Source organism: Pseudophryne corroboree, chromosome 2 (genome assembly GCF_028390025.1).
Source record: "Pseudophryne corroboree isolate aPseCor3 chromosome 2, aPseCor3.hap2, whole genome shotgun sequence".
NCBI lineage: Eukaryota > Metazoa > Chordata > Amphibia > Anura > Myobatrachidae > Pseudophryne > Pseudophryne corroboree.
The window spans coordinates 4,136,953-4,159,185 of record NC_086445.1 but is presented as its reverse complement, the minus strand read 5'-3'; the positions used below and the strand labels follow the sequence as shown (position 1 = coordinate 4,159,185).

Below are 22,233 nucleotides of genomic sequence, written 5' to 3'. Positions count from 1 at the left end.
ATAGCGCTGTACATCTACACACTGTAACTGTGACCATCTACTACACCTAGTATCACACATCTACCAAGTATCATCATCACCTATCCCAAACATAGCGCTGTACATCTATACACTGTAAACTTGGTGTACCTATACACTTTACTGTGTCCATACACACCTATATCAGCACATCTAACCAAGTATCATCATCATCACATCCCAAACATAGCGCTGTACATCTACACACTGTAACTGTGACCATACACACCTATATCACACATCTACCAAGTATCATCATCACATCCCAAACATAGCGCTGTACATCTATACACTGTAACTGTGACCATACACACCTATATCACACATCTACCAAGTATCATCATCATCACATCCCAAACATAGCGCTGTACATCTATACACTGTAACTGTGACCATACACACCTATATCACACATCTACCAAGTATCATCATCATCACATCCCAAACATAGCGCTGTACATCTATACACTGTAACTGTGACCATACACACCTATATCACACATCTACCAAGTATCATCATCATCACATCCCAAACATAGCGCTGTACATCTATACACTGTAACTGTGACCATACACACCTATATCACACATCTACCAAGTATCATCATCATCACATCCCAAACATAGCGCTGTACATCTATACACTGTAACTGTGACCATACACACCTATATCACACATCTACCAAGTATCATCATCATCACATCCCAAACATAGCGCTGTACATCTATACACTGTAACTGTGACCATACACACCTATATCACACATCTACCAAGTATCATCATCACATCCCAAACATAGCGCTGTACATCTATACACTGTAACTGTGACTCATACACACCTATATCACACATCTACCAAGTATCATCATCACATCCCAAACATAGCGCTGTACATCTATACACTGTAACTGTGACCATACACACCTATATCACACATCTACCAAGTATCATCATCACATCCCAAACATAGCGCTGTACATCTATACACTGTAACTGTGACCATACACACCTATATCACACATCTACCAAGTATCATCATCACATCCCAAACATAGCGCTGTACATCTATACACTGTAACTGTGACCATACACACCTATATCACACATCTACCAAGTATCATCATCATCACATCCCAAACATAGCGCTGTACATCTATACACTGTAACTGTGACCATACACACCTATATCACACATCTACCAAGTATCATCATCACCATCCCAAACATAGCGCTGTACATCTATACACTGTAACTGTGACCATACACACCTATATCACACATCTACCAAGTATCATCATCATCACATCCCAAACATAGCGCTGTACATCTATACACTGTAACTGTGACCATACACACCTATATCACACATCTACCAAGTATCATCATCACATCCCAAACATAGCACTGTACATCTATACACTGTAACTGTGACTCATACACACCTATATCACACATCTACCAAGTATCATCATCACATCCCAAACATAGCGCTGTACATCTACACACTGTAACTGTGACCATACACACCTATATCACACATCTACCAAGTATCATCATCATCACATCCCAAACATAGCGCTGTACATCTATACACTGTAACTGTGACCATACACACCTATATCACACATCTACCAAGTATCATCATCATCACATCCCAAACATAGCGCTGTACATCTATACACTGTAACTGTGACCATACACACCTATATCACACATCTACCAAGTATCATCATCACATCCCAAACATAGCGCTGTACATCTATACACTGTAACTGTGACCATACACACCTATATCACACATCTACCAAGTATCATCATCACATCCCAAACATAGCGCTGTACATCTACACACTGTAACTGTGACCATACACACCTATATCACACATCTACCAAGTATCATCATCATCACATCCCAAACATAGCGCTGTACATCTATACACTGTAACTGTGACCATACACACCTATATCACACATCTACCAAGTATCATCATCATCACATCCCAAACATAGCGCTGTACATCTATACACTGTAACTGTGACCATACACACCTATATCACACATCTACCAAGTATCATCATCACACATCCCAAACATAGCGCTGTACATCTATACACTGTAACTGTGACCATACACACCTATATCACACATCTACCAAGTATCATCATCACCACATCCCAAACATAGCGCTGTACATCTATACACTGTAACTGTGACCATACACACCTATATCACACATCTACCAAGTATCATCATCATCACATCCCAAACATAGCGCTGTACATCTATACACTGTAACTGTGACCATACACACCTATATCACACATCTACCAAGTATCATCATCACATCCCAAACATAGCGCTGTACATCTATACACTGTAACTGTGACCATACACACCTATATCACACATCTACCAAGTATCATCATCATCACATCCCAAACATAGCGCTGTACATCTATACACTGTAACTGTGACCATACACACCTATATCACACATCTACCAAGTATCATCACCACATCCCAAACATAGCGCTGTACATCTATACACTGTAACTGTGACCATACACACCTATATCACACATCTACCAAGTATCATCATCACCACATCCCAAAACATAGCGCTGTACATCTATACACTGTAACTGTGACCATACACACCTATATCACACATCTACCAAGTATCATCATCACATCCCAAACATAGCGCTGTACATCTATACACTGTAACTGTGACCATACACACCTATATCACACATCTACCAAGTATCATCATCACCACATTCCCAAACATAGCGCTGTACATCTATACACTGTAACTGTGACCATACACACCTATATCACACATCTACCAAGTATCATCATCATCACATCCCAAACATAGCGCTGTACATCTATACACTGTAACTGTGACCATACACACCTATATCACACATCTACCAAGTATCATCATCCACATCCCAAACATAGCGCTGTACATCTATACACTGTAACTGTGATCCATACACACCTATATCACACATCTACCAAGTATCATCATCATCACATCCCAAACATAGCGCTGTACATCTATACACTGTAACTGTGATCCATACACACCTATATCACACATCTACCAAGTATCATCATCATCACATCCCAAACATAGCGCTGTACATCTATACACTGTAACTGTGACCATACACACCTATATCACACATCTACCAAGTATCATCATCATCACATCCCAAACATAGCGCTGTACATCTATACACTGTAACTGTGACCATACACACCTATATCACACATCTACCAAGTATCATCATCACATCCCAAACATAGCGCTGTACATCTATACACTGTAACTGTGACCATACACACCTATATCACACATCTACCAAGTATCATCATCACATCCCAAACATAGCGCTGTACATCTATACACTGTAACTGTGACCATACACACCTATATCACACATCTACCAAGTATCATCATCACCACATCCCCAAACATAGCGCTGTACATCTATACACTGTAACTGTGACCATACACACCTATATCACACATCTACCAAGTATCATCATCACAATCCCAAACATAGCGCTGTACATCTATACACTGTAACTGTGACCATACACACCTATATCACACATCTACCAAGTATCATCATCACCACATCCCAAACATAGCGCTGTACATCTATACACTGTAACTGTGACCATACACACCCTATATCACACATCTACCAAGTATCATCATCATCACATCCCAAACATAGCGCTGTACATCTATACACTGTAACTGTGACCATACACACCTATATCACACATCTACCAAGTATCATCATCACATCCCAAACATAGCGCTGTACATCTACACACTGTAACTGTGACCATACACACCTATATCACACATCTACCAAGTATCATCATCACCACATCCCAAACATAGCGCTGTACATCTACACACTGTAACTGTGACCATACACACCTATATCACACATCTACCAAGTATCATCATCACATCCCAAACATAGCGCTGTACATCTATACACTGTAACTGTGACCATACACACCTATATCACACATCTACCAAGTATCATCATCATCACATCCCAAACATAGCGCTGTACATCTATACACTGTAACTGTGACCATACACACCTATATCACACATCTACCAAGTATCATCATCATCACATCCCAAACATAGCGCTGTACATCTATACACTGTAACTGTGACCATACACACCTATATCACACATCTACCAAGTATCATCATCATCACATCCCAAACATAGCGCTGTACATCTATACACTGTAACTGTGACCATACACACCTATATCACACATCTACCAAGTATCATCATCACATCCCAAACATAGCGCTGTACATCTATACACTGTAACTGTGACCATACACACCTATATCACACATCTACCAAGTATCATCATCACATCCCAAACATAGCGCTGTACATCTACACACTGTAACTGTGACCATACACACCTATATCACACATCTACCAAGTATCATCATCACATCCCAAACATAGCGCTGTACATCTACACACTGTAACTGTGACCATACACACCTATATCACACATCTACCAAGTATCATCATCACCACATCCCAAACATAGCGCTGTACATCTACACACTGTAACTGTGACCATACACACCTATATCACACATCTACCAAGTATCATCATCACCACATCCCAAACATAGCGCTGTACATCTATACACTGTAACTGTGACCATACACACCTATATCACACATCTACCAAGTATCATCACCACATCCCAAACATAGCGCTGTACATCTATACACTGTAACTGTGACCATACACACCTATATCACACATCTACCAAGTATCATCATCACCACATCCCAAACATAGCGCTGTACATCTATACACTGTAACTGTGACCATACACACCTATATCACACATCTACCAAGTATCATCATCACCACATCCCAAACATAGCGCTGTACATCTATACACTGTAACTGTGACCATACACACCTATATCACACATCTACCAAGTATCATCATCATCACATCCCAAACATAGCGCTGTACATCTATACACTGTAACTGTGACCATACACACCTATATCACACATCTACCAAGTATCATCATCACATCCCAAACATAGCGCTGTACATCTACACACTGTAACTGTGACCATACACACCTATATCACACATCTACCAAGTATCATCATCACATCCCAAACATAGCGCTGTACATCTATACACTGTAACTGTGACCATACACACCTATATCACACATCTACCAAGTATCATCATCATCACATCCCAAACATAGCGCTGTACATCTATACACTGTAACTGTGACCATACACACCTATATCACACATCTACCAAGTATCATCATCACATCCCAAACATAGCGCTGTACATCTATACACTGTAACTGTGACCATACACACCTATATCACACATCTACCAAGTATCATCATCATCACATCCCAAACATAGCGCTGTACATCTATATACTGTAACTGTGATCATACACACCTATATCACACATCTACCAAGTATCATCATCACATCCCAAACATAGCGCTGTACATCTATACACTGTAACTGTGACCATACACACCTATATCACACATCTACCAAGTATCATCATCATCACATCCCAAACATAGCGCTGTACATCTATACACTGTAACTGTGACCATACACATCTATATCACACATCTACCAAGTATCATCATCATCACATCCCAAACATAGCGCTGTACATCTATACACTGTAACTGTGACCATACACACCTATATCACACATCTACCAAGTATCATCATCATCACATCCCAAACATAGCGCTGTACATCTATACACTGTAACTGTGACCATACACACCTATATCACACATCTACCAAGTATCATCATCACATCCCAAACATAGCGCTGTACATCTATACACTGTAACTGTGACCATACACACCTATATCACACATCTACCAAGTATCATCATCACATCCCAAACATAGCGCTGTACATCTATACACTGTAACTGTGACCATACACACCTATATCACACATCTACCAAGTATCATCATCATCACATCCCAAACATAGCGCTGTACATCTATACACTGTAACTGTGACCATACACACCTATATCACACATCTACCAAGTATCATCATCATCACATCCCAAACATAGCGCTGTACATCTATACACTGTAACTGTGACCATACACACCTATATCACACATCTACCAAGTATCATCATCACCACATCCCAAACATAGCACTGTACATCTATACACTGTAACTGTGACCATACACACCTATATCACACATCTACCAAGTATCATCATCACATCCCAAACATAGCGCTGTACATCTATACACTGTAACTGTGACCATACACACCTATATCACACATCTACCAAGTATCATCATCATCACATCCCAAACATAGCGCTGTACATCTATACACTGTAACTGTGACCATACACACCTATATCACACATCTACCAAGTATCATCATCATCACATCCCAAACATAGCGCTGTACATCTATACACTGTAACTGTGACCATACACACCTATATCACACATCTACCAAGTATCATCATCACATCCCAAACATAGCGCTGTACATCTATACACTGTAACTGTGACCATACACACCTATATCACACATCTACCAAGTATCATCATCATCACATCCCAAACATAGCGCTGTACATCTATACACTGTAACTGTGACCATACACACCTATATCACACATCTACCAAGTATCATCATCACATCCCAAACATAGCGCTGTACATCTATACACTGTAACTGTGACCATACACACCTATATCACACATCTACCAAGTATCATCATCACATCCCAAACATAGCGCTGTACATCTACACACTGTAACTGTGACCATACACACCTATATCACACATCTACCAAGTATCATCATCACATCCCAAACATAGCGCTGTACATCTACACACTGTAACTGTGACCATACACACCTATATCACACATCTACCAAGTATCATCACCACATCCCAAACATAGCGCTGTACATCTATACACTGTAACTGTGACCATACACACCTATATCACACATCTACCAAGTATCATCATCACATCCCAAACATAGCGCTGTACATCTATACACTGTAACTGTGACCATACACACCTATATCACACATCTACCAAGTATCATCATCACATCCCAAACATAGCGCTGTACATCTACACACTGTAACTGTGACCATACACACCTATATCACACATCTACCAAGTATCATCATCACATCCCAAACATAGCGCTGTACATCTATACACTGTAACTGTGACCATACACACCTATATCACACATCTACCAAGCATCATCATCATCACATCCCAAACATAGCGCTGTACATCTACACACTGTAACTGTGACCATACACACCTATATCACACATCTACCAAGTATCATCATCACCACATCCCAAACATAGCGCTGTACATCTATACACTGTAACTGTGACCATACACACCTATATCACACATCTACCAAGTATCATCATCACATCCCAAACATAGCGCTGTACATCTATACACTGTAACTGTGACCATACACACCTATATCACACATCTACCAAGTATCATCATCATCACATCCCAAACATAGCGCTGTACATCTATACACTGTAACTGTGACCATACACACCTATATCACACATCTACCAAGTATCATCATCACCACATCCCAAACATAGCGCTGTACATCTACACACTGTAACTGTGACCATAAAATACAAACCGATATCATATATCTACCAAGCATCAGTCCTCATGGACACGTCTGGTCTCCTCTACGGCTGGATGATGTGTAGATCCCGTTATACTGTACATACTAATGGAAGATGTCTCTTTCTCTCTCACAGACCCAGACCCTACAGCAGTCTCTGGAAGATCATGGCCTTCTTCAACGCCCCAATAATCAAGTTCTATTATAATTATCTGTCATATGTCGGTTTCCTGGTGCTCTTTGCTTATGTCCTGATAGTTGATTTCCAGACGTATCCATCTTGGAGAGAATATCTCTTGTACGCCTGGGTAATAACCCTCCTGTGTGAGGAGCTGCAACAGGTAATGTACTATATATATTATACATAATGTCTCATTCATTGCAGTACACAGTGTATACAGAGGTTGTGGGCCAATTTACAGCCCTGGGTGCCTGACCTCAACCTCATCATAGTTCACCAGTTGTCTTATAGACTGCACTATTGCTGGCAGGTTATCAAATTTTAGTGCAAGATCTGCAGGTCAGGTTTTACAGGCAGTTTTAACACAGCAGCAGCAGTTAGAGCACAACAAGGTTCAGTCTTCCCAATGCAGTTGGTATAACAATTCCAGATGGGTCCTAACATAATCCTACAGACTCAGCCAAAACCCAGACTGGATGCCATCACACCTATTGCTGATGCTCCAATTCTGCAAAAGTCTGCTGTTCCAAATTAACCTTATCTGGAATCATGCTATCCCTGCCACACCTACAATACATAGGCAGAACCACTCATTCAATAAGGTTTCGTGAAAACCATTTGAACATTTTAAAGAACTATCAACAATACAGGATATCCAGGAATTTTTCACTTGGTCACAATGTAGATCCCAAAGTTATAACTGTAGTGGGGTACAATTCATAGCATTCACAAAATGAAGGGGCGATACTGTATATACAGATGTTTATGTGCCGAGGAAGACCCTTGGGTTTTTCATCTCCAGACCCTTTTTCCGGCAGGGGTGAATGACAATATTGATTTTGAGTCTTTTTACTGAACCTATGAACTGATTCAGTTACTGAAAATCTATAGGGATGTCATTCTATAACATGTATCTACTGTACTCTGTCAAACCCGCGGGCCAGCAATAGAGGATCGAGTCCTATATATTACTGGGAAAGATCTGGATCAGTTTGGTATGTCAAGACTGCAGCACACTGGGGGACCATCCAGTTATGTAATGGAGGAGCATCCAGTGATGTAATGGAGGAGCATCCAGTGATGTAATGGAGGAGCATCCAGTGATGTAATGGTGAGACATCCAGTGATGTAATGGAGGAGCATCCAGTGATGTAATGGAGGAGCATCCAGTGATGTAATGGGAAACCATCCAGTTATGTAATGGAGGAGCATCCAGTGATGTAATGGAGGAGCATCCAGTGATGTAATGGGGGAGCATCCAGTGATGTAATGGAGGAGCATCCAGCTATGTAATGGGGGAGCATCCAGTGATGTAATGTAGGAGCATCCAGTGATGTAATGGGGTACCATCCAGTGATGTAATGGAGGAGAATCCAGTGATATAATGGAGGAGCATCCTGTGATGTAATGGGGGAGCATCCAGTGATGTAATGGGGAAACATCCAGTGATGTAATGGGGGAGCATCCAGTGATGAAATGGAGGAGCATCCAGTGATGAAATGGAGGAGCATCCAGTGATGTAATGAGGGACCATCCAGTGATGTAATGGAGGAGCATACAGTGATGTAATGGGGGAGCACCCAGTGATTTAATGGAGGCGCATCAAGTGATGTAATGGAGGAGCATCCAGTGATGTAATGGAGGAGCATCCTGTGAAGTAATGGGGGAGCATCCAGTGATGTAATGGGGAAACATCCAGTGATGTAATGGGGGAGCATCCAGTGATGAAATGGAGGAGCATCCAGTGATGAAATGGAGGAGCATCCAGTGATGTAATGAGGGACCATCCAGTGATGTAATGGAGGAGCATACAGTGATGTAATGGGGGAGCACCCAGTGATTTAATGGAGGCGCATCAAGTGATGTAATGGAGGAGCATCCAGTGATGTAATGGAGGAGCATCCAGTGATGTAATGGAGGAGCATCCAGTGATGTAATGGAGAAGCATCCAGTGGTGTAATGGAGGAGCATCCAGCGATGTAATGGGGGACCATCCAGTGATGTAATGGTGGAGCAGACAGTGATGAAATGGAGGAGAATCCAGTGATGTAATGAGGAGTATTCAATGATGTAATGGAGGAGCATCCAGTGATGTTATGGGGGAGCATCCAGTGATGAAATGGAGGAGCATCCAGTGATGAAATGGAGGAGCATCCAGTGATGTAAGGGACGGGGAGCATCCAGTGATGTAATGGGGGGGCATACAGTGATGTAATTGTGGATCATCCAGTGATGTAATGGAGGAGCATCCAGTGATGTAAGGGGCGGGGAGCATCCAGTGATGTAATGGAGGAGCATCCAGTGATGTAATGGAGGAGCATCCAGTGATGTAAGGGGCGGGGAGCATCCAGTGATGTAATGGTGGGGCTTCCAGTGATGTAATGGAGGAGCATCCAGTGATGTAAGGGGTGGGGAGCATCCAGTGATGTAATTGTGGATCGTCCAGTGATGTAATGGAGGAGCATCCAGTGATGTAATGGTGGGGCTTCCAGTGATGTAATGGAGGAGCATCCAGTGATGTAAGGGGCGGGGAGCATCCAGTGATGTAATGGAGGAGCATCCAGTGATGTAATGGAGGAGCATCCAGTGATGTAAGAGACGGGGAGCATCCAGTGATGTAATGGTGGGGCTTCCAGTGATGTAATGGAGGAGCATCCAGTGATGTTATGGGGGAGCATCCAGTGATGTTATGGGGGAGCATCCAGTGATGAAATGAAGGAGCATCCAGTGATGAAATGGAGGAGCATCCAGTGATGAAATGGAGGAGCATCCAGTGATGTAATGGGGGGGCATCCAGTGATGTAATTGTGGATCATCCAGTGATGTAATGGAGGAGCATCCAGTGATGTAAGGGGTGGGGAGCTTCCAGTGATGTAATTGTGGATCATCCAGTGATGTAATGGAGGAGCATCCAGTGATGTAATGGTGGGGCTTCCAGTGATGTAATGGTGGGGCTTCCAGTGATGTAATGGAGGAGCATCAAGTGATGTAAGGGGTGGGGAGCATCCAGTGATGTAATTGTGGATCATCCAGTGATGTAATGGAGGAGCATCCAGTGATGTAATGGTGGGGCTTCCAGTGATGTAATGGAGGAGCATCCAGTGATGTAAGGGGCGGGGAGCATCCAGTGATGTAATGGAGGAGCATCCAGTGATGTAATGGAGGAGCATCCAGTGATGTAAGGGGCGGGGATCATCCAGTGATGTAATGGTGGGGCTTCCAGTGATGTAATGGAGGAGCATCCAGTGATGTAAGGGGTGGGGAGCATCCAGTGATGTAATTGTGGATCATCCAGTGATGTAATGGAGGAGCATCCAGTGATGTAATGGTGGGGCTTCCAGTGATGTAATGGAGGAGCATCCAGTGATGTAAGGGGCGGGGAGCATCCAGTGATGTAATGGAGGAGCATCCAGTGATGTAATGGAGGAGCATCCAGTGATGTAAGAGACGGGGAGCATCCAGTGATGTAATGGTGGGGCTTCCAGTGATGTAATGGAGGAGCATCCAGTGATGTTATGGGGGAGCATCCAGTGATGTTATGGGGGAGCATCCAGTGATGAAATGAAGGAGCATCCAGTGATGAAATGGAGGAGCATCCAGTGATGAAATGGAGGAGCATCCAGTGATGTATTGGGGGGGCATCCAGTGATGTAATTGTGGATCATCCAGTGATGTAATGGAGGAGCATCCAGTGATGTAATGGTGGGGCTTCCAGTGATGTAATGGTGGGGCTTCCAGTGATGTAATGGAGGAGCATCAAGTGATGTAAGGGGTGGGGAGCATCCAGTGATGTAATTGTGGATCATCCAGTGATGTAATGGAGGAGCATCCAGTGATGTAATGGTGGGGCTTCCAGTGATGTAATGGAGGAGCATCCAGTGATGTAAGGGGCGGGGAGCATCCAGTGATGTAATGGAGGAGCATCCAGTGATGTAATGGAGGAGCATCCAGTGATGTAAGAGACAGGGAGCATCCAGTGATGTAATGGTGGGGCTTCCAGTGATGTAATAAGAGCTTCATTCTGACACCAAAACACTTCACGAGGAAGTTACAGTAATATTGCCACAATTACTCCCCGGACATAAAGACGCATCTGATAAAGTGCTGCATAGAAGTGATAGTGGGGGAGGGGCACTGCTCTTCCTTGATGCTCCTAATGGCACCAACAGAACCTACCTCCTATATCTGTTTTTAACGCAGATACGGAAAGATAGAGAGATAACAGGAGCGGGGACTGCCGCACAATCTTACACAGGAAGAGTCGCCCAAAATCAGCCGGCAAGCTGCCATGTTGCAGTAGTGCCAGGTGCTGGTGTGGGATGTACCGTGTCTGTAGAAGATGTCAGAAGCAGGTGTGCCCCTCATGGGAGGGATGGTGGTGTTTTAACATGGCGGCTTCCAACAAACCTTACCAGTAACAGCAAGGGGTACACCGGCAGATGAACTGAACCCATGTATCAAGGCCTCTCCATTGTGGAAAGTGTGCACCTCTTTAACGACACAATGTCTGGAACATACGCAGCCCAGCTGCTGGAAATTGAAGATGGTCGACTTCAGACCGACACACAAGGGAAAATGACATTCCCAACAAATGTTTGCAATAAAGTCACTTCAGTAGATGAACTCATAACTGGCGTTTTCCCTGACGCTCAGAACAAATTACCCAATGACAATTAGTTGTGCGAGAGGGTTACACTAGCTATGGTAATGATACAGTCGGCCTGGTTAATGAAAGCATGTTATATCACCTTCAGGGTATGGAAACATTATCTTACTGATACTGTGATGTACAGCAACAAGGGTGTTTCCAGTTCCTGCATTCTCTACAGATATCAGGAGCACCTTCTCATAAGCGCACACTAAGGCTTGGGGTTCCAGTGCTACTGATGCACCACACTATGTAACGGTACAAGAGTACATATTACCAGTCTAGGCAAATATATAATCGGAGCAGCCATATCAGCAGGATCGGCAAAGGGAGAAAATGTTCCCATACCCAGGATTCCTATAATACCTACGGATCTGCCATTTCAATTTAAGTGTCTCCAATTCTCCCTGAAGCTAGCGTTTGTCATCATGAAATCACAGGACCAGACTCTGAGAGTGGCCGGAAAACACTTGGAGGCATCTTGCTTCTCTCATGGACGGCTTTATGTTGCTGGCTCACGAGTTTCAAGCAGTGGCAGTCTGTATAATGGGGGTCATTCCGAGTTGATCGTAGCTGTGCAAAATTTTGCACAGCTACGATCATCTTTCCTGACATGTGGGGAGACGCCCAGCACGGGGCTAGTCTGCCCCGCATGTCAGTCCAGCCCCCCTCGCAGAAGTGCAAAGGCATCGCACAGCGGCGATACCTTTGCACTTCAGGAGCAACTCCAGGCCAGCGCAGCATTAGCGTGCTGGCCGGGAGCTACTCCTCGTTCCCTGGCCCGCAGCGGCTGCATATGACGTCACGCAGCCGCTGCTCCCCCCCCCTTGTTTGGTCCGGCCACGCCTGCGTTGGCTGGACCGCGCCCACGAAACGGCGGCCAAACGCCGCCATTTCACCCCCTCCCGCCCATAGATCACCTCTGCCTGTCAATCAGGCAAAGGCGATCGCTATCCTGCTACGGCCTTCGGCCGTCCCGCATGCACAGGTGCACTACGGCGCCGGCGCATGCGCAGCAGGGACCCGTTCGCTCTGCTGCATTAAAACGCAGCGAGCTAACGGGTCGGAGTGACCCCCAATGGCAGCACAGCTAATTATGCTGGTTATTTGCACAATAAATGCATTGATTTTTCGGCTGGTCTTCAGGTTGCTGGCTGTCGGGATCCCGGCGCACAGTATACCGGCGCCGGAATACCGACAGCCGGCATACGACACTATTTCTCCCTCGTGGTGGTCCACGACCCCCCTGGAGGGAGAATAAATAGCGTGGCCAGAGTGGCGAGTGCAGCGAACCCGCAAGGGGCTCATTTGCGCTTGCCACGTTGTCGGTATGCCGGCGGTCAGTCTTCAGGCATCGGTATGCTGGTCGCCGGGAGCCCGGCCGCCGGCATACCATACTACATCCGATTTTTCTGCCCAGTCCAGTGAGTGGCGCCTGTTTCTGTGGCATATGGGATTGTACACACCCTACAATGGGCCTAATTCAGAGCAGCAAATTTGTTAGCAGTTGGGCAAAACCATGTGCACTGCAGGGGGGCAGATGTAACATGTGCAGAGAGAGTTAGATTTGGGTGGGATGTGTTAAAACTGAAATCTAAATTGCAGTGTAAGAATAAAGCAGCCAGTATTCACCCTGCACAGAAACAAAATAACCCACCCAAATCTAACTCTCTCTGCACATGTTACATCTGCCCCACCTGCAGTGCACATGGTTTTGCCCAACTGCTAACAAATGTGCTGCTGTGATCAGGTCTGAATTACCCCCAATATGGGAACTACAGATTGCTTGTGAAAAAGTAAGGGGAAACCGGCAGATAACCATCAAACTAGAGTGCAAGATATTTTATATATTTATATATATATATATATATATATATATATATATATATATATATATATATATATATATAGTGCACTCCTCTTGGTCCGCGGGTGTGCTACGAGTTCAATTGGATATTGGGTCCAGCTGATGGTTCTCCGGTACTCCGTGAGAGGCAAGCGTTAGGTTCCCTTGGTGAAGCAGACACAGACGGGCACGCAATGTGTACAACACAATTTAATTTTACTGATAAAGTTAACAAAATTCACAGTAAGAATATAACCGATACCAAAATAGTTCAAGGAATTAACTCCCTAGGTTAATGAACGAGGGAGACAAAATAGCGTCTCTATAAAGCGCAGTCTCTTATAACCAGAATTGACACTACAAGGGCGGAGCTTGCGTAACACAATCAATATTGTTCAACAGTAAACGCAATCCTGGACACAAACGTAACCCATAATATAGGTTGCAGGGAGCACCTATCCGCAAATAACAACCATGTTCCAATATCTCCGCAGTAATTACCAGTGGGAGGAAGATTCCACACCACTACAACTCAATAGACATTCCCCAGACAATGGCACCACTATATCAAGGGGAGCCTACCCCCCTGTTACTTTTACCGGTTCTACGAGGACCTTGGGTGCGGGAACCCACCCTGACTTTATACCAGAAGGGGAGACTACCCCCTGCTACGTGTCCCCATAAACAGAGTTAATGCCGCGGAAGGGGTTAACAAAGTGGCCACAATATAGGGGAGCCTGCCCCCTGTTTCTAAATAATCTGCACCATTGGCAGAGTTACGCAGCGGAGGGCAGACAAGGGCAGAGTTGTGCAGCGGAGGGCAGACAAGGGCAGAGTTGTGCAGCGGAAGGCCTTAACCGAGTTCTCACCCCCTGCTGCGGCGCTTGTGCCACCTTCGATCCGGTTCTTGTCTTCGGCGCCACCCGGGATACAAAAAGCACCGCACCGGGGATGCACCCTTGACCTCGGCTCCGCAATCCGGGCACCTCTTTCCGGTGGCTTGCGACGTCCTCCGCTCTCCGATGGGGTCCTCCGTCCTCGGCTCCCGGCTCCGGTCCTCTCTCCAGGGGTCCTCGCTGGGGTCCTCTCCTTGGGGTCGTCCTGCGCACTGCCTCCTCTTCCGTCCTTGGTAGTCGGCGGCACCTTCTCCTGGGCCCGGTCTTCTGACGTGACTAGCGGCTCCCGTCCTCCCGCGCTTCTCCTGACGTGGCACTCCTCATCCCTCTCCTCCGGCGGTGATGCAGACGGCTTCCTTCAGTAGGGGTCCTGGGTAGGCACCGGCGGTCTTTTTCTCCCGACGGCTTCGAATCTCACCCGAGTCCAGATAAGCGGTCCTCTGTCTCCCTTCTTCCCGGGCAGCATCTCCTTCTTCACCCCGCAGAGCTGGATACCAAGCTCCAGCCGAACTCTCCCTCTTCGCCAGGTGGCAGACCGACAACACCTTCCCGCGCTGTCGAGTCCTAGATAAAGGGCTTCTGGTCCCAACGCCACCCCCGTTCTTCAGGATCACTGGATCCCGGGGTCCAGCAACAGCCCGGCGCCCGCCCATGGAATTTTCTCCCCTGTGACCCCAGGGGGCCAATCAATGCGGGGCCAGTTTTCCTGGGGAACCAGTTGCTGAGTGAGAGGGGTTAAAAATAGCATACTGTGGCGCCAAACCTCTCCTTAACCCGAGTTGCCAGAGGCCAGATATACAACCCATGTTATCCTATGGGCTATGTGATTTTAACCATGAATAAGGGGCTATTTTAGCCAAAGGGGACCCTTTGTTAAAAAAATAAAATAAATAAGCTACCTACAGATATGGGGTATTACATATATATATATATATATATATATATATATATATTGTAGAGATGTGCACCGACCCCGCGTTTTGGTTTTGTATGTGTATTAACTTTGTATTTTGGTTTTTGATCTGTATTTTTTTTAAATGCTAGAAATAACTAAAATCATGTAACTTGGGCCTGTTAGTGGTGGTCATTCCAAGTTGTTCGCTCGCTAGCTGCTTTTAGCAGCATTGCACACGCTAGGCCGCCGCCCTCTGGGAGTGTATCTTAGCTTAGCAGAATAGCGAACGAATGATTAGCAGATTTGCTACTAAATAATTCTTTGCAGTTTCTGAGTAGCTCCAGACCTACTCCTACACTGCGATCACCTCAGTCCGTTTAGTTCCTGATGTGACGTCACAAACACGCCCTGCGTTCGGCCAGCCACTCCCCCGTTTCTCCAGCCACTCCCGCATTTTTGCCTGACACGCCTGCGTTTTTTAGCACACTCCCGGAAAACGCTCAGTTACCACCCAGATACACCCACTTCCTGTCAATCATTTACCGATCAGCAGAGCGACTGAAAAGCGCCGCAAGAACACCAGCAAATCTACTAAGTTTTTAGTTAAATAACTAAGCGCATGCGCCCTGCGTACCATGCGCATTTAGCAGCAAATCGCAGCATAGTGAAAATCGTCAACGAGCGAACAACTCGGAATGACACCCCTTATGTCTATCTGGAGCATGTGTAACTTTCTGTCCTGTCAGCCACCTCTGCCGGGAGGCTGTTCCATGCAGCGTTGTCTCTCTAGTTCTGCATATAATAATAAGGAGAGAGAATTGACAGCATGGGAAAGGAATGAGTTAAACATCTTGTGAGGGGTGGACGTAGCTGGAAGGAAAGTACAGCCCTTGAAAAAATGGGAGGGTTAGTATATATAGGGAAGGATAGGCCATTTTGTTTCTCTCTGTTGGTGAAATTGCCTTGGGGTGAGAGCTGCTGTGCAGAATCTCCCCATTTAATTCACAATTATAAATATTCTTAAATTTTTGGCAGCTTATCTGGTACCATGTCTGCCACTCGCCCACGAAGGTCCGCAGGGACCCCAGCCCGTTACCGCTCATCGGGCGGTGGGGCTGGTCCCGAGGACGGGCTGGCTGGCCCTGGGGACGGCGTCCCGTCCCCTGGGGCCTTCATGGCGGGGTCCGGGTCGGCTTTGAGCGGCCGACGAGGGAGGACAGAGAGGCAGTCAGGCCGCTCGGAGGTGGACAGGCGGCAGCCCTCGCCTCCGAGCATGGCCGGGGAAGCCCCTGTGCCTGGTGCCCGCGGGCGCGCGCGGGCACGCCGCGCTGGGCGCCCATCTGCTGAGCCGAACGCTGTTCCCATCTCTCCCCCCTTGCCGGGGCCTGATAGAGGTCCCAGGCGGGGGGTGGGAGCCGGGCGGGAGGCGGTGTCCAGCCGAGCGAGGCCTGTAGCGGTGCGGACAGGGCCTCGCGCGGCGTTCTCCCCGGAGACCTCAGACGAGCGGTCGTGGGCCGTAAGCTGTGGGACGCACGCGCGGCTCCGGCGGCGCCGCTCGCGCGCGGGTGCGCGCAGCGGCGCCGCCGTCCTTCTTGTCCCCTCAGCCCTCTCCCCTACAGCCGGAACCCGGCGTTGAGCGGGGGGGAGGAGGAGTGGCAGAGATCAAACAGGTATCAATAGGGGGCATAATTATGAAGCAGCGGGGGCAAGCGGCCTCGCTGTGGCAGAGAGCGGTGGGGCGCGCGCACGAGGTGCGCACGTGTGCGCGCGGCAGCGCCGCCAGCCCTGCTGTCTCCCCTGCTATCTCCAAGGCAGCCGGAATCTGGCGATGGCCGAGGGGAGTGGGGAAGCAGGGCAATTGGTAGGGACTGGCAGGGGCGTGCGAGGTCAGCACAGAGGAGTGCGGGAGCTAGAGGTGACGGGGCACGCGCACGGGATGTGTGCGAGCCCGTGTCCACTGCGAGCGGCGCAGGGCGTGCGCGTGCGCGCGCAGCTGCGCCACTGGTTTCCCTGTCTCCCCAAATCACTCCCCTGAAGCCGGAAACCAGCGGCTGGCGGGGGAGGAGGGGGGACAGGGAATGGGTTAGTGGCCGCAGGGCTGCTGAACGCGCCGCATATGCTCGCGGCGGCCCCCCCTCAGCGGCGATGGACAGTTCCGATCCGCAGGAGGAGGGGGCGTATTCGGAGGGGGAGAACGAAGGCGGTGCGGGCACCGACAGGGGTGCCTCCGCTTTCCCGCCAGGGCAGCGGGCGTCGGGGGCCCGGTGCACTGACCAGGTGTAGGTCGGGCGGCGAGCGCGTGGTCGCGCGCGGGCCCCGGCCGAAGGGCCCTTGGGGGCCACGGCCACGTTTCGGGGCAGTCACGACCCCTCCGGATCTCTGGCGGCGGCCCTGGCCACGGTGGTGGAGGCTTTAGGGCCGCTAGCCGTAGCTGCCTCCCCGGGAGCGGCTGTTCGTTCAGGCGCGCCTGCGGGAGCAGGCGGGTACGGCGGGCTTCGGCGGCGCAGCGGGTGGCACGCGCCTGCCGTGAGCTCGGGGCGGCCGCCGCAGAATTGGAACAGGGTCCAGGGCAGGACGCGGGGGAGCGCGCGGCGGGACACCGCCACCAGCACGGAGGTCACGGCATGCGCCGCGAGGGCAGGATGGGTCCTCCGCTTCTTTCTCTTTTTCAGGGGAGCTCGAGGACGAGGAGTTGGCAGAGTACGAGGAGGAAGACGTCGATTTGGCCACGCCGGAGGATTCCATGTCGGAGCAGTCGGCGGCAGCAGGTGAGATGGTGCAGTCGGTATCGGGTTCCTCCACGAGCTCTAGTTCTCGTAGTTCTTCCTTTTCCTCCTATTCATCTTCCCTGTCGTCGCAGGCGTCTGAAGTCAGCAGCACGACGAGGGCAAAGAAGCGGGCGGCGAAATTCGCCAAGAGGGCAGCGGGCCAGCAGAAAAGGCGGAAGAGGCGCAAGCGGCTTAGCGAGGAAGCTCGTAGGGCCAAGAAGCGCCGCGATTTACCCGGTGTCGTGCGATGCGAATATACTGCTGTAATGCGGGGGCTGCGAGATAGCTGCCGCAGGAAGATTCGCAGAGGGGATTTCGTGGACGTATTCGTATTGACGAAGGACGCGAAGAAAGAGTATAAGGTGGCGGCCGCAAAGAAGGGCGTCGGGGCTAAGGCATTCCGTACCTTCGATAATTGGTTGGCCGGGTTCTGGGTCTTCGCGGCGTGTTACCTGGAGGACAGGCCGGCGGAGCACATGAATATAATTCGGTACCTGCATCTCGTACATGACATGCAGCGCACGTCTTCGGGATCGGAGTGGCGTAGGTACGACCAGGAATTCAGGGAAAAGCAGGACGGTTTGCAAGTCTTGGACTTTGGTTTCAAGGACGTTGAGGTCTGGCTCAAGGTCACGCGGGCTTCGCAACAGGCTGAGGAGCCCCGGAAGCCGGGGGCGGACGGGCACCGCGCAGGGTCGTCCGCCCAGGGCTCAGGCGCAGACGGCGGATCGGCCAAGCCAGGAAGGTCGGGCGTCCGCGCAGGGGGGCGGGCCGCCACAAAAGGAAAATGTTTCACATTTAATAACGCGGCGTGTTCCTTCGGCAAACAGTGTCGTTTTCGACACCCGTGCCTGTAGTGTGGCGGATCCCACCCAGCCTCCTCCTGCTTCAAAGGCAGTCGGCAGGGTGCCCGGGGTAAGCCATCTTACCACAGGCAAGCCGCGGGCGGGAGCGCTCCGCAGAGCGCCAACACCAATTAAATTGGAGACGATGGGCTGGTGGTTGGACTTGTATCCGAATAGGGAGGATGCACCATTTTTGTTTTCCGGTTTTCAGTTTGGGTTTCGCTTGCCTGTTGCGAGCGAGGTGTCCGTACGTGCCCAGCGGAACCTCCAGTCTGCCCGAGCCTTGCCGTTAGTACTGAGGGAGAAAGTGGAGAAGGAGGTCAGGTTGGGCAGGATGGAGGGACCGTTTCCATCGCCCCCGGTGGAAGACTTGGTCATCTCTCCAGTGTGGGTGGTTCCCAAGAAGACTCCAGGCGCTTTCCGGCTCATTCAGCATCTTTCTTACCCGTCGGGGGCGTCGGTCAATGACGCAATACCGCCGGCTCATTGCTCGGTGGTGTATCAGTCGTTTGACGAAGCGTTGGAGATGGTCCGCAGTTACGGGACCGGGGCCCTCATGGCTAAGATTGATGTTGAGTCCGCTTTTCGGTTGCTGCCATTACACCTGGCCTCATTCCGTTTTATGGGTTTCCAGATTGGAGCGGAGTATTTCATCGACAAATGTTTGCCGATTGGATGTTCCGTTTCATGCTCATTTTTCGAGCGTTTCAGCACTTTTTTACATTGGTGCGTGGAGTCTTCGTCAGGGGGTCACGGGGTTGCCCATTACCTCGATGATTTCCTGTGCGCGGGCCCGGCAAATTCACCACGGTGCGGCGGCTTGCTTTTCAGCATCCGAGCGCTGTTTTTCCACTTCGGCGTTCCTGTGGCCGAGGATAAAACAGAGGGCCCGTACTCCTGCTTGTCATTTTTGGTGATTGAGATTGACACGGTAGCAGGAGCGTGTCGGCTTCCTCGGGACAAAGTGATGAAGCTTCGCGACGCCATTTGCCGGTTTGTAGGGTCGCGTAAGGTCACACTAAGGCAGGCGCAGTCCTTGCTGGGCATGTTGAACTTTGCTTGTCGGGTAATCCCGATGGGCAGGGTTTTCTGCCGGAAGCTAGAAAGGGCGACTACGGGGTGTGCCAGACCACACCATTTCGTGCGTTTGTCCTCAGAGATTAAGAGGGATTTGGCAATATGGGCCTCGTTCCTGGAGGACTTCAACGGGGTGTGTATATGGCAGGCCCCAATGGGGGACAGCGCTAAGTTGCAGTTGTTCACCGACGCAGCGGGTGCCTCTGGATTCGGTTGCTATTTGGAGGGATCTTGGTGCGCGGCCTCGTGGCCGGCGGAATGGCATCGCGAAGGTTTAACAAAGGACCTTTTGCTTCTGGAGCTTTTCCCCATTATGGTGGCGCTGGAGGTATGGGGCGATCGGCTGGTTCATCGCAGCATCTTGTTTAGATGTGATAATCTGGGTGTGGTGCATGCGATTAACAACCAGAGGGCGAAGTCACTGGTCGTTCTGCGGGTGCTGGGGCAGTTGCTGTTGACATGCCTACGTCGGAACGTTTGGTTCCGCGCGCAGCACGTGCCGGGGCTAGAGAACGGAATTGCTGACGCGTTATCATGAGGGCAGTGGGATAGATTTTGTTTGTTGGCACCCGAGGCCGACGAGCATGGTTTTCATTGTCCCGGTTATGTTTGACAGGTGATCGGGCTGGACTGGAGGGTCTAGCGTTGCGGTCAGTCGCGCCAACTACGCTTACGGCTTACAGGCAAGCCTGGAGTGAGTGGGAGGAGTTTTTGCAAGGACGGAATTCACAAGGTAAGAGCGGGCATCGGTTGATGCTTTCTTTTATTTGGCAGCTGTATGTTTCGGGTAGGTCCAGAGCGGTGGTTGCCCGGTACTTGGCTGGGATTTCGTTTTTCAGCAAAATAAAGGGCGTCCCCGACGTGACGAAAAGTGGGATTCTGCTGAAGGCGATGAAAGGATGGGTGCAAGTTGCGCCGACGCCGCCTGACAGGAGGCGGCCCATTGATGCCGCCTTGTTGCCGGCTGTCATCAGGGCGGTTGGAGGTGTCGCGTCGTCCATGTTTGAGTCGCTGTTGTTCAGATTGGCGTTCTCAATGGCTTTCCACGGGGCCTTTAGGGTTTCGGAATTGGTAGCGCCTTCTAAGCGGGCAGATTCGCGCATGCTGGTCGGGGACGTGGTGGTGGGTGAGAGGTCCTTGCTTTGCAGATTACGTCGGTCTAAAACGGACCAGGTAGGGAGAGGTCGTTGGGTCACCTTGGTTCCGGCTCTTGATGAGAGCATTTGCCCAGTGAGGTTGGCAGTCCAATATGAGGCAGTACGGCCCGGCGGTCGGGGGTCATGGCTGC

At 48.8% G+C, this 22,233-nt stretch overlaps 1 protein-coding gene across 1 annotated transcript in view; it reads left to right on the top strand.

The window, feature by feature from the left end:
* The window catches only part of LOC135051331 (transient receptor potential cation channel subfamily M member 2-like), a 381,374-nt gene that overhangs the window by 303,589 nt on the left and 55,552 nt on the right, over positions 1–22,233 (top strand). The window contains exon 16 of the mRNA XM_063957386.1: positions 7,926–8,130. Coding sequence (XP_063813456.1) covers positions 7,926–8,130 — 205 coding nt within the window. The remainder of the gene's footprint in view (positions 1–7,925; positions 8,131–22,233) is intronic.